Raw genomic sequence first — 14,293 nt, 5'->3', positions numbered from 1 at the left:
TTAAATTCAAAGTTTCAAGTAAATCCCTTCAGTAGATTTAGAGTTATGCTCCCGACAAAAAATTTACTTTAAAATTATATAAAAGGGGAGATAATTCAAAAACTTAGGTAGATAGAGTTATGGTTTTTGGTCACTGCACTTCTCCTAGTTTTCATCTGTTTATATTTCAAATTTCAAGTAAATCCCTTTAGTAGATTTAGAGTTATGCTCCGGACAAAAATTTACTTTAGTTATATAAAAGGGGAGATAATTCAAAAACTAAGGTAGATAGAGTTATGATTCTTGGTCACTGCACTTCTCCTAGTTGCCATCTGTTTATATTCTAAGTTTTAAGTAAATCCATTGAATAGATTATGCTCCGGACAAAGTTTCGGACGCACAGACAGACGGACGGACAGACGGACAGATGGACAATTACTATATCCCCTTTGAATTTTTTTTCGGCGGGGGTAATAAGGAAAAAGACCTCCCCTGGCGGCCATGTTTTTTTAAATGATCGAAACCATTTTTGAACTCAACTGTCGTTTCCAGAAAACAAATGTTCTGACCAAATTTCATGAAGATTGGGCAAAAAATGTGTCTTCTAGACTTTTCACATGTTTTCACTATATACATATAGAGAAAACTGCCCCACCCCCTGGCGGACATGTTTTTCAACCCATCATGACCATTTTTGAACTCGTCTGAGATATCTATAAAATGATTGTTTAGAATTTTGTTCATGATGATTAGGCAAAAAAATGTGACTTCTAGAGTGTTCACAAGCTTGTTTTACTATATAAATATAAGGAAAATGACCCCCCCCCCCCTGGCGGCCATCTTTTTTTACCGATCCGAACCATTTTTGAACTCAACTGTTTCATGATGATTGGGCAAAGTTTTGACTTCTAGAGTGTTCACAAGGTTTCTCTATAGCCATATAAGGAATACTGCCCCGCCCCCTGGCCACCATGTTTTTCAAAGGACCAGAACCATTTTTGAACACAACCAACATATCATTTAGACAAACATTTTGACAAAGTTACATGAAGATTGGGCATCAAATGTGACTTCTACAGTGTTCACAAGGTTTTTCTTTTTTTTGACCTAGTGACCTGATTTTCGACCCAACATGACCCAGTTTCGAACTCAGTTGAGGTATCAATGAGACAAATATTCTGACCAAGTTTTATGACGATCGGACAATAAATGTGGCCTCTAGAGTGTTCACAAGGCACAATGTTGATGCCCCACAACACATGACCGACAAAAGGCAATCACAAAAGCTCACCATGAGCACGTTGTGTTCAGGTGAGCTAAAAAGTATAAGCATATGTGGGTTGGTATTTAAATCTGGCTGTCTAAAAGTTGGGTTTTTGCTTACCATGTTCATAAATGTTTATATTAAGAACAATTCATTGGGAAATGTGCAAATACATCACCAGGTATACAAGAAATCATGGGTAAAGAAGAACACTTACCACTGAAACCAGAGGAAGGTCTGCCCTACCTGAAACCGAAAGATGCAGATATATTGCAGTATTTTCTACACAAGTGTTTAACCATTTCAGTGCTGGAACCGAATTTTGAAGGCATTTGCAAACAGTTTGGATCCAGATGAGATGCCACAGAACATCTTGATCCAAACTGTTTGCTATTCTAATAGTATTTTTTGAAAAAAATCGAAGAAAATGCTAATTTTAGAAATTCAGCAGACAACATTTTAGCAGACTACAAATTTCCCAGCATGCAAAGGGTTAAGTCTTGGATAAGAAATGCTTTCAAACCTTTGTTGGAATAGGTTGCATTCTCAAATCCAACTACAAATTTACAATGCTTACCAATTACTGTACATACCGAATATTACAATTTAGGGTCTCATTGGTTCATATAATAATAATTTATATTGCTTTTTGCAACAGCATTCCAATACCTGGTACAGTGAAAAGTACAGCATCCACAGGAGAATAAACGACACAGTGTCCCTCATCTGTGCAAATATGACACACAGGAAAGACAGGCCCAGGCCACAGAAGCACAGCAGGTCCATTCCCTGCTGGACTGTGAGTCTGAGTTTTGGGGTTAGCTTAAGTAGCGTGGGAATGCCCTGGAGTAGCTCATCCCAACTGCTTGCTTCTAGAAAACAGAACACTTGTAAGAAAAATAATAATAATAACAAGATGTGTTTGTGAAACACAATGTCCCCCTATATGATGTTTGACATTGTAGGATGACCTTGTCCTTGTGAAGGATGACCTTGACCTTTCACCACTCAAAATGTGCAGCTCCATGAGATACACATGCATGCCAAATATCAAGTTGCTATCTTCAATATTGCAAAAGTATTCATAAAATAAGCGATTTGGGCCACATATATTTGACCTCTGACCTTGAAGGATGACCTTGACCTTTCACCACACAAAATGAGCAGCTCCATGAGATGCACATGCATGCCAAATATCAAGTTGCTATCTTCAATATTGCAAAAGTATTCATAAAATGAGCGATTTTGGCCACATATAATTGACATCTGACCTTGAAGGATGACCTTGACCTTGACCTTTCACCACTCAAAATGTGCAGCTCCATGAGATACAGATGCATGCCAAATATCAAGTTGCTATCTTCAATATTGCAAAAGTATTCATAAAATGAGCGATTTTGGCCACATATATTTGACCTCTGACCTTGAAGGATGACCTTGACCTTGACCTTTCACCACTCAAAATGTGCAGCTTCATGAGATACACATGCATGCCAAATATGAAGTTGCTATCTTCAATATAGCAAAAGTTATTGCAAAATAATAAAGTTGGCGCAAACAGACAGACAGACCAACAGACAGGGCAAAAACAATATGTCCCCCACTACTATAGTGGGGGACATAAAAATGATCTTTAGATTCTTAATATCCAATTGTTCAAATAATTTCATAAGTTTGGACTTAATTCAAGAATGGTCAATGCTGGGATATTTTTTAGATTTTCAAGAAGACAAATTTGATCAAAATAGACATAATTTATTGGTGTAGAATGCTGTTGAGTGACTCAATTAAGGTAAATATACAATGATAAACATTTGATTTGTAACAAACATATACTCTAAATATTATAACTATAATGTGCAAAATTGAAAATAAATAATTCATAACATTCAACTGACATGAAGATGATGACAGAAAAAAATGACATTCTGGAATAATAGCATGTTTTCTGTTCTCAAAGGGGCCTTTTTTCACATTTTGGTAAATTGACAAAATAAAAAAAAGTATTGCAACGTGAAACAATTGAATGGGAACTTGTAGAGATCTGTTGTTGACCTGATATTTTGTGATACTACGAGGATTGTTTATATAAAGTATTAAATATATTTCTAATTGCATGGCCGAATGGTCTAAGCAATAGACTTTTACTCCAGGGGTCAGTGGTTCTGAGTGTAGGGTTACTTTTTTTTTCTCTTCTTTAATTTTATTCTTGTTTTTTTTTTACTGGAGCTTTTTAGATTCAATGTTTATATTTATCAATATAAAGCATTTCATGACAAACTTCAATACATGCAGAAATCAGTGAAAAGGCCCATTTAAGTGATCATGCTGTGTTTCTTTTTATTAGGCTTCCGCTATATTTTACACTTATAAGATGTAGACAAGAATACTAACCTGACTTCACAACAAGTTTTGCTGGCAAAATTCCATTGTCCCCATATAGACCTGGTAAAAAGAAAGAACAAGATAATTAAAAAGAACAAGGTAATAATATGTCCACACAGCACAGATGCCTTCTCCTTCCACTTTTGTCAAAAACTCCATACACATAAAATAAAAAATCGTTACCTTGATTTTAATGTTATTCAGGTGGTCTCACACACCAAAAATGCGGAAAATGTCTGAAGGGATTTTGCAAAAATTCTGGAAAAGTTTTATTTTAGAGAAAATGGTAAAGTCCAAAACCCGTAACTTTGTCCAAAAAATAATGGACGGAAACACAACTTGAGCATGCAGGTAAACTCAACCCAAAAATGCTGCCATCCTACCTAGAGCATTGACAAGCCTCTAAGTACTGATGCTGCTTTACAATGTAGATAAGGGTCCAGGGTAGCAACCTCAGAATGTAGATAAGGGTCCAGGGTAGCAACCTATTTTGGCCCCAATCTTTTTTGGCCTAGACAAAAAATTCAGGCTAACTCGGCACCTAGCTTATTCCGCCCCAAATGGACCTGGCTTATACTTCCCTATATTTTATTACACTTTTTCCTTAAAACTTAATTGATTACAGCGGGTATAGACTTTTTAAATGATTTAAAAAGTTAATGGTTAATGATGAGGACTTGGTTGATGTTAATTTATTTTCTGTTCTGTTAAAAATTGCTTTTGACTATGATAAATTAAAGAAAATTAATTAAACAGCATAATCGTTTACAAACTGTTACCAATTTATGTTATTGTGTAATTGTGTCATTTTTTTTTAATCGATTGTCGTTTGTTAAATATTGATTTTGATTAAAGGTGTAAATGATGAGTATTTGTTTGATATGTTCAAGCTATTTTTGTTATGTCGGTTGTTTCACAGTTTTTAACGCAATTATTTCACAATAGATAAAAAGTGTAAGCATTGTGTTCGATGGTGTAATTAATCATTTTGCTATCTCTGTTGTACTTGGGTTACTAGTTCTTTTATCGTGCTCTGATATCGGATGTTTATCTATGTTAATCGTAAATAAATAAACAAAAAACAGTTCCATTGTAAGTGCTTGTGATTGAGAATTTGTGATGGAGGACGCACGCATGTGTGACTTCTGTGACAGATGGCAGCATCAAACATGCAATACAGCTAATTGACCAGTCGCCAAATGATCGATCGCTCCGCCCACACAGTTACGTGGTATAGTGATTGGGAAACTCCGACAAGCAGATTCTCAAGATGGCGGATGCAGCGAGTTTGAAAGATGTACCGAGCGATTTTGGAGAGTATTTTCTCCCTTACAAACCATGCTTGCGGCAGCGGATTCAGGCCAGGAAGTTTGCCAATGAATCATATATCAGCAAATGGCAGTAGTTTCATGGCAGAGATGGGGAAATAGATGTAAAATCCGTTGTATTTCGTAGCCAGCGGAAAAATGACGATGGGCACATGGTTAACATGTCGATCGGAAGATCATGCGTGTTGGACGCAATTTGCTCATGCAAAGCAGGGTAATTATAATTAGTGCTAGTTTTAAATTATTAAATGTATTTATTATAAATTAGATTAAACCAGCAGCAACCGCACACAATACCCATTGGAATCATAACAAGGTCATTATCTAGAATGACAGGTCTATGAATGATAAATTCTAGATAATGACCTTGATATGATTCCAAAATCAGAGGGTGGGGATGTTTGTTTTCACGGATCTTTGTCACTTTCTCTCATTAAATATTATTGTATATATTTATTTGAATATATTGGGGCTCCTGGGCCCATATATTATCCAGGGTACATTACTTCCACCTGTGAAAATTACTTGCATACTGTATATCCTCACTTTTAAATCTTTATTTTCTAGTTTAAGTTTGATCGCCAACATATGTTTATCGGAACCTTCTTAATTAATTATAGTTTTATTTTAACAGGGCCTCTGGTGAATGTGCCCATGTACTGGCAGTGATCCTTAAAATAACCGACTGGATCCTGAATGATCTTAAAGAGATACCTCTTCAGCCCGCCTGCACTTCGCTGCCTCAGCAGTGGGACAGACCCAGGGGCGTGCGCATAAAAGGCGAGCCACTCAGCACAATGGTTATATCTAAGCCCGGCAACACCAGTCGGAAAAAGAGACCAATTACTGCAGATTTCGAGGACACAAGGTTTGAAGATCTATATAATCATCAATAAACAATTTTGCAAACTTTTCTTAAATGATGTTTCTTTAACATCATTTAAAAAAATGACATTTTATTGTACACATGCTGTATAATAAAACAACTTAATGCTATTCAGTACCAATTTACTTAATTCCACTTAGTGAATGCAACAATTTATTATACATGTATGTAATAAATTTCATGTCATATATCAATAAATTTGTACATTTATGTTTCATGCAAATAATTTACTCATACAATATGCTCACAACAACAAAACTGTTGCAGGAAAATACAACTACTACAGTCAGACATCAAGACCTTGCAGTCCCTGACTGGATGTCCACTGTCCTACTTGGCTCACATGCCAGGGCACACAGTTGATACTGACTTTGGAAGCCAGTACCTTGGCAGTGCTCTGTCATACCAGGTTATGACAAAACGCATGAAATTGGTCAAAAAACAGCAGCAAAACCAAATTTGATTTATTGAAGGGAACAGGCTAATGTCAATTCGGTGGTCAACAATTTTAAACTTTTTCGCACACGATATAGCTCGCTCAACATGTACACGATGCTTTGCTATTTTTCTTGTAAGTGTAACTTCTCCAGCAGACATCTGATTGGTACTTGAAGCAAATGGTGGAATCAATAGCTTCAGGCCAAGTTTTTCAATTTCATCATGGATCAAAAAACCTTTATCAACCATAACACTGTCTCCTTGTTTCAAATAGCCAGCATCTATCATTTGCTGTAAGACTGTCAAAAGTCCACTGCTTGAGGTAATTTCTTTGTCTGAGACTGATCCGGAGAAAAGCATTGATATGAAAATGAATGATCCTCTAGGATCAACTCCAACCAAACCTTTCAATGTTGTAGCACTTTTATAATCTGAATAACACTGACTCTGAGATCTCAATGAGCTTGGCCTTTCAATTTTTAATTAGTTCCATCTAAAATCAGAAATGTGTCTGGAAAGTCTTCTGCAAACTTTGGTGGCATGTTGTGTTTCAAGACATCTCTGTGGGGCCATATTGGCACGGATCCAAGCCTATAATACATGTAGTTTATCCAAGCTTTAAACATGGCCCCAGCATCTTGGGGTGAAAGATTGAACATGTTCGCAATGTGTGTAAAGTCTAGATTCAATCTTAGTTTTATTAGAACGCACAGTAGCTGATCTTCTAGAGGCATATTTCTGATACGTGAAATAGTTTTTGGAAATTGTAATGGGCACTCGTGTTTGTTTGGCACCAACATATTAAAAATCCACATAAAACGTTCAAAATCAAAACCTGTGTAAAATTTAAAGTTGTTTTTCACATGACTGTCTCTTACAAACTCAACAGTGTATGGTCTCACGGTTGGTTGCACTGGTTTTGAACTTTTCTCTTGGAAAACTACACATTTTCTTCTCAAATTTTCATTCTCCAAGATTTGTTGGGCAAGTTGCTGTTGAAGGCGTTTGTTTTCAGCTGCTAAGGCCAAGACATCCATTTGCGAGATTCCTGAAATGCAAAATGACCTAAAATTAACATTGTTTTGTTACAGCTACCGCTCTTGGAAGAAGTCAGCCCAGCTGGGAAAGGCATTAGCTGTGGAGACCTTGACTTCCCATATCCTCCTAATATTTCTAATGTCACACACATGGATAGTGCCAAGACAGCCGCAGTCCAACTATCATTGGAGGATGCTAGAAAACTTGAGGCAAATAACAGGGAACAAGCAAACAGCCCGTTGTGGACAAAAGAAAGGTCGAAGCGTATCACAGCATCCAATTTTGGGAGATTTATGCTTAGGAAAACCCCACTCAATAAGAAATTTGTTGACAGTGTTTTGAAAATAAAGTCATTTAATTCAAGTGCAACTAGCTATGGGTCAGCAAATGAAAAAGTAGCCATTAACATGTATAGAAAAAAAAACTAGCAACCATGTGCACGGATGTGGATTTGTGGTGAACCCCCAATTTCCTTTTCTTGGTGCTTCACCAGACGGTAAGGTGTGTGACCCTTTCTGCACAGGAATAATAGAGGTCAAATGTCCATTCATTATGAGAGACAGAACTGTAAAAGAGGCACTTGCAGACGAAGCTATGAAGAAGAACATTTGCATCGAACAAATACAGGATAAAGTGCAAATGAAGCGTGAGCACATGTACTGGTACCAAGTTCAGGGACAGCTGTTAGTGACTGGTGCTAAGTTTTGTGATTTTGTTCTGTTTACCAGACAAGACTTATTCAAAGAAAGGATTGAGCCTGACCAATACACCATGGAGCAAATATTAACTAAAATGGTGAATGTGTTTGATGGATTTGTTTGCGAAAAGTAAACTAACCTCCATTGATAGGGCTGTCACAACTGTCGGCTGTGTTGTTGACAGATGAAACTGTGTCAGGCAAATATTCTCCAGGTGGTTTTAAGGGTTCTGTTTGTTGCGAGTTTTCGTTGACTGTACTGAAACAGAAAGATATATATATATATATATATATATATATATATATATATATATATATATATATATATATATATATATATATATATATATATATGTATGTATATGTGCATAGCGTTCTGAGAAAACTGGGCATAATGCATGTGCGTTAAGTGTTGTCCCAGATTAGCCTGTGCAGTCCGCACAGTCTAATCAGGGATGACACTTTCTGCTTTTACGATATTTTCTGTTTAAAGAAAGTCTCTTCTTAGCAAAAATCCAGTTTATGCGTAAAGTGTCGTCCCAGATTAGCCTGTGCGAACTCAGAACGCGACTCATATATATTTATAATTAAATATATTTTTAATATTTATCCATTTATAATTGAAATATTTATTTTCTTGTTATCACTGATACATGTTCTCTTGATGTTAAATAGTTCATATAGTTCATGAGCATAAACACTTTCAATGATGGAATAAAAGTTATTAAAGGCTTGTTTGTGTTCTAGTGGTCTATCATGATTCTTGTAGTATTTTCCTTCGTTTGTGGAAGACGTCTGTTCGCCTCTTTGGTGCCCCTCTGGCCGGTGTACATTTTATGGCATCGGTGGCAGAAATTGGAACGGGATATGCATCTGTTGGGTAGCCCTCAGGGAAATGCTAGATACAGTGTATAAAAATATTTAATCAGTTAACAAAAATTACACAATACGAAGAGAATTAAGATTACAGAATACGAAGAGAATTAAGACTAAAACAACAATTAACATACATGAATGAATGAATGTGTATTCTTCATAATATACTTTAAAGTAAAATTCTTTGACGCATGCTGGTGTATGTGATATGAACTTTTAGTATTTAGTTTAAATACCTTTACAAGTACCTTGCATGCCACAATGAAACAAATACACTAAAAGATATAGCATTATCCTAGAATGAAAATGTTTGACTTGATTAATCTGTGTAAACGCATTCAAAAATCAGTGTCTTACAGAAGGTCATGTTTACATCTATCCAAATATGGAAAAGATCGGCACGGTATGCTGAATTTAGCATTGGATAGGGTGTTTATTTAAGCAGTTGGTATCTCCAGATCTAAAAATAAAATTACAATCGTCTTTCAAATATGATCTGTTCACACCATTTTCCGTACCTTTGAACACACGAACATGTGACGATTCCCGTCTACAGCTTCAACATTCAGCTAGTCATGGGGGCGACCGCAAAGCTTTATCCACTTTTTGCATTTTTCGAGGCTTCTTTTAGGTTTTGGAAAAGGGATAAACTTTACTCCTTCAACCAAACGATCTGGATATCGATGTCCGAGTTGCAAAGTCCCCATTGACAGTGTTTTACCGTTTTGAACGAATAAAAACATTCAAATTTCTTCCTTATTCATAATGTACGACACAGTTATTACCCGTTTGTTTGTCGGACAATATGGCAGCCATATAAGCGTTGCTGAGGAGGGTGTGAAAACTCGCTATCTGATTGGCTGATCGACAAAATGTGGGCAGAGTTGGCGACTGGTCAATTGTGTATGCAAACTATGCTGAATATAATGACTAGCTAAGATTTTTGAAAGTCAATTTATTTTCATAATATATTATATAAGCTTGAAAATATAATAACAGTTAAGTCGATGACAAGGCTATAATATGCACATTTTAAATATCTATTTTTTGTAAGCAGACACTCAGATTTGCCCCTAATTTTTTTTTTCATTCAAGATAAGTTTTTATTTCTAATCTTAAATCTACCTATATTCGTTCATTCAGTGACACATCACACATATATTTAACAACCTAATAAAGGTAATAAAACCTGGAATAGGTGCCGGTGATAGACAATGGCTTCACTTGATAATGAATGACTGCGAAAGAGTAAAACACCTTCTGCTTAATGCATTAAAGATGTGTATCACAACAGGAACAAGTGTATGCTGTACTAAATGTGTTACTTTGATTACTTATGGAAATTAATGGAGAATTGCTTATGAAAAAATAAGAGTTTTGTTCATCAGTTTCACAAATGAATAATATACAGATTCCCTTATATTTTATGTTATTTTATGACGATACTTGCAAACACGTTAAGGCATTTCCGATCGCTTATGTACAGGGATCATATTTTCCCGCAACTTCAAGCGGTCTGGATTTAAATGGGGAAAAATTCATGAAAAATTACGTTATAATATATATGATGATGACACTTAATAAACGTACAAGTTAAATTCCCTTAGGCATTTTTTTTTAACTTAACATACGAGTTTTCTCCATTGATTTTATCATTTGCTATTTCATTGTTGTTTCGTGTGCTGTTTTCATCAGACTTTTTTTTTTCATCGTTGTCAACTATTATTTATCTGTGTAAGTCGTTACCGATGTTTTAAATCGTTGTTGACTCGATAATAGCTTACAAACATGCACGGAACCAAAAAAATGTCTGTGTGGAGGTTGGCTACTGACAATTACACAACCAAATAATCTGTTTTTACTTTCATCTGAGATATTATGAAATTTATTACAGTTCACAGTGATATCAATACATTTATAAAATATAACGAAACAACGCAATAGTAATCGTGTGCTTAATACATAAATAAAAATTTAGGACATGCACGTCAATTAACATCAGACACCGATAATAAACCAGGGCGCGCAGTCACCGTAGCAGACAAAACAAAGAGACCGCTATTACACTGATAACTATCAATAGACACACACTGACACTGATAATCGATCGATTTATATGTACATCACAGGCTTTAAGTCTAAAATTGTATTGTGATTTTAACAGTTTGCACAATTTTCAACCACACTCATTAATTTTGGATGTGTCTTTAATCTGCTGTTCAAAAGTTTTTTATTCTTGGTTTGACTTGCAATAAACCGGCCCTGAACGCTCTAGAGACTGCAGCAATTGGTTTGTCACACCTTTCATGACCCCAATCGGTCTAGGACCAACAAAACCGAAAAAATATGATCCGTGCTTATGTATATATATTTTTGTGATGTGCTCAGTTGCTACAGTGCTCCAGCTAGGCCTAAATTGAAGGGCGCCCGCCCTGCCCTTCCGAACCTCCGCCCTACCCTTCCTAGGGCCCCCACTGCCCTTAAAAAAAAAATGCTTTTTTTACAATTTTTTTTTTTACATAATAATTATGATAATTAATAAATATCTTATTACAGTGTATTTAATTTATTCCTCATTGTATACATTATATTTGAATGGTTTAATAATGGTTGAGTAATAATAGGAATAATATATTCTAACAAATATTAATAACATAAATTAACATGCAACAGGAAGCATTCCTGAAATGACTGCACGCTCGAAAGTGCCCTTTTGACAAAATACTGCGCGTCGAAAGTGCCCTTTTGACAAAAAAAGCCCCCTGCCCTTTTCAAATCCTAGCTGGAGCACTGGAACTTGTTTTCTGTTTTATTCTTTCTATATGAAACAATAGTGAAAATGCCATTAAAATTATTAATAAAATAATGCAAAATAAATTGTTTACCATTTAGTATGATGTTTGTGTGTGTGAAAGAACTGTAAGCCAAGTATACATATATGGTTGTGGGTGTTTTACAACACTGTATTGTATTGTTAAGATGTGTGTATTCCTTATTGTTATCACTTTACAGTTATCCAAATGTATGTAATTGAAATAACTTAGAACATGTAGTTTGTTTTATTTTAAAGCCGTCTCTAGCAGTGTAATGCCTCATTTATACGATGACATACCTGAAGCAAAAGATAAAAGAAACTTTTTTTAAATGGAATTAGCTTTAACAAGAGATTGCCAAGCTATATGGTCACCTACCGATGAAACTCCACCACTGTCAGAATTTTTTAATTTTTTTATTTGTTGCCATAGCAACCATAATTATTGACGTAGGAACAAAATGAAATGACGTGCATAATCACCATATTGCCATCTATCCATGTTTTAAGTTTCATGAAAAAACATGAAGAACTTTTAAAGTTAATGCAGGATCCAAAAAAGTGTGACGGACAGACTGACGGACAGACAGAGCGCAAACCATAAGTCCCCTCCGGTTTAACCGGTAGGGGACAATAAAGATAATATCATACTGTAGTAAACAATACCCAATTGTTATTATGAGTATTGACCAACATATTTATAACTATTGATTGAAATTATAAATGGGGCCGAAAAAGCCTGGACAGTGTTACTTGGGCCGAATGAGCCTGAAATTGGTGCCATATGAGCCTGAAAAAATCAGGGCTGAAAAAGCTGAAGGAGTTTGTCTGCGCAGGTGTCGGCTCTTTCTGCACCAAGCTTTTTCGGCCCCGTTTTTTTTCAGGCTTATTTTGCCCCAATATCAGGCTCATTTGGCCCAAGTACAAGGCTTTTTCGGCCCAATTCATAATTTGAATAAACCGTTGTAAATATGTTGGTCGATACTCTTTATAAATATGGGATATTGTTTAATACAGTATTATATTATCTTTATTAACGTTATTGGTAATTCCATTTAAAAAATGTTTCTTTTGTCCTTTGCTTCAGGTATGTCGTTGTCGTCAAAATGAGGCCTAACAATGCACGTTTTAACAATACATTCTATAGATAATCATAACGCACACACACACATTTTGAAAGAAAACCATGTATGTATATTTGGCGTGAATTTTCAGACTGGGCCGATAAAGCTTGGTCAAGTTGGTGCCAAAAAAGCCTGCTCCCTGTCCGCGCAATCCTACAGAAAATACTTGAATATGTGTATAACAGCTTTGATGCCATTTGCATCTGCAGGCTTCCTGAAAAGGCCTGACCGCCGGTCTTGTCCGGCAAAATTTTTTACCGTTTGGCGAAGTTTCTAATATTGCCGGTCCTTGTGACAGGCCAAACAAAATATGACTAAATACCGAAAAGTCTAAAAGTTGCCAAAAGAACGATTACACCCAATTGGAATCACTCTTATCGTGAATTTCGAGCCTTTTTGTCATTAAGAACACTAACGCGTTACTAGTTCTTAAGAGTACTCTCCCTTTGTTGTTGTTTTTTGAAAACGTCAATTTCATTGTTCCGACATATAACCATCTATCCAATTACAAAGGTTGTAACGAAAAACTACGCATAAAATAAATGCATATACAAATGATCAAAATTGTCAAATTTGAAGTTGTCATCATCATATATAAGCAATGTTTTGCTTTATGTATAGTTGGAACGCATGAAATAACACGGAAATGTGCTTATATCAGTGTTATATCGCATAATGCCATTATCATTTTATTTTTGATAATATAAAACAGATAGTTTTGTAAAAGATTGATATTGTATGGAGAATATATAAGAGTATATTTTGTACAAGTTGACTACATAATTACATATTATATTAAATGAATCCCATATTTAAAAATTAAAGTGTGTTACATTTGCATAAGAACACATCATGATTTGATGTTATATGTTCCAAAATCAATTACTTTTAGTTGTCCAATACTTATACAAAGGCTGCACATTGCAATAAATATGAGTTAAACTTTACTAAATTCTTCAGTTATAAACTCACGCTGTTCGGTCAGGTGAATTTTTGTCCGGACAGGCTTACATTTGTACTTTTCCATCAGCCTGTCCGCTTGACAGGCACTGTTTGGGACTTTTCAGGAAGCCTGCATCTGGCACATGAAACATGTGATTATGACACATATAAACATTTTTTTTTTGCAATGCCAGCGTTTAATATTTGTGTTCCAACTCATGTTCATTGGTAAAATTTAATTATTTTAAGCCGTCTTGACGTGTCGCGAAAACGTATTATAATAGAAATACCTGGGATTTGCACGTAAAGGGATGCAAATGCCGCTAAATAAATTAGAGAAATGGAAAACAGAAACAGATCTCTTGTGTGTCTTATGCTCTTAGATGACATCTTGGCGGAAAAATTTAATGCCGATCTAATTTTTCAAGTCGTAAATAGATCTATATTGTTGCCAATTTTGCGCGGACTTTATCGACGAATAAAAATTCATTGACACACCGTTTTGTGCTGCATGAAAGAATTGC

At 35.5% G+C, this 14,293-nt stretch overlaps 2 protein-coding genes across 3 annotated transcripts in view; one reads left to right on the top strand and one right to left on the bottom strand.

Moving 5' to 3' along the window:
* LOC127870555 (lipase maturation factor 2-like) overlaps positions 1–14,203 on the bottom strand; it is an 80,473-nt gene extending 66,270 nt beyond the window's left edge. Inside the window, exons 1-4 of one of the 2 annotated variants that reach the window (XM_052413105.1) lie at positions 14,060–14,203; positions 3,638–3,688; positions 1,913–2,115; positions 1,461–1,489 (exon numbers count right to left, since the gene is read on the bottom strand). In XM_052413105.1, coding sequence (XP_052269065.1) covers positions 1,461–1,489; positions 1,913–2,115; positions 3,638–3,688; positions 14,060–14,159 — 383 coding nt within the window. In that variant the 5' untranslated portion in view covers positions 14,160–14,203. The remainder of the gene's footprint in view (positions 1–1,460; positions 1,490–1,912; positions 2,116–3,637; positions 3,689–14,059) is intronic. The other variant, XM_052413106.1, reaches the window with a different exon arrangement.
* LOC127870758 (uncharacterized) lies at positions 4,876–8,307 on the top strand. The gene is made up of 4 exons (XM_052413231.1): positions 4,876–5,170; positions 5,591–5,824; positions 6,110–6,251; positions 7,372–8,307. The coding sequence occupies exons 1-4, from the start codon at positions 5,109–5,111 to the stop codon at positions 7,744–7,746; spliced, it is 813 nt and encodes a 270-aa protein (XP_052269191.1). The 5' UTR covers positions 4,876–5,108; the 3' UTR covers positions 7,747–8,307.
* Positions 14,204–14,293: the final 90 nt, after the last annotated feature.

The sequence above is a fragment of the Dreissena polymorpha genome, chromosome 1 (genome assembly GCF_020536995.1).
Source record: "Dreissena polymorpha isolate Duluth1 chromosome 1, UMN_Dpol_1.0, whole genome shotgun sequence".
Lineage (NCBI taxonomy): Eukaryota > Metazoa > Mollusca > Bivalvia > Myida > Dreissenidae > Dreissena > Dreissena polymorpha.
The sequence above is the reverse complement of the archived record's forward strand: the minus strand, read 5'-3'. Positions and strand labels throughout refer to the sequence as shown.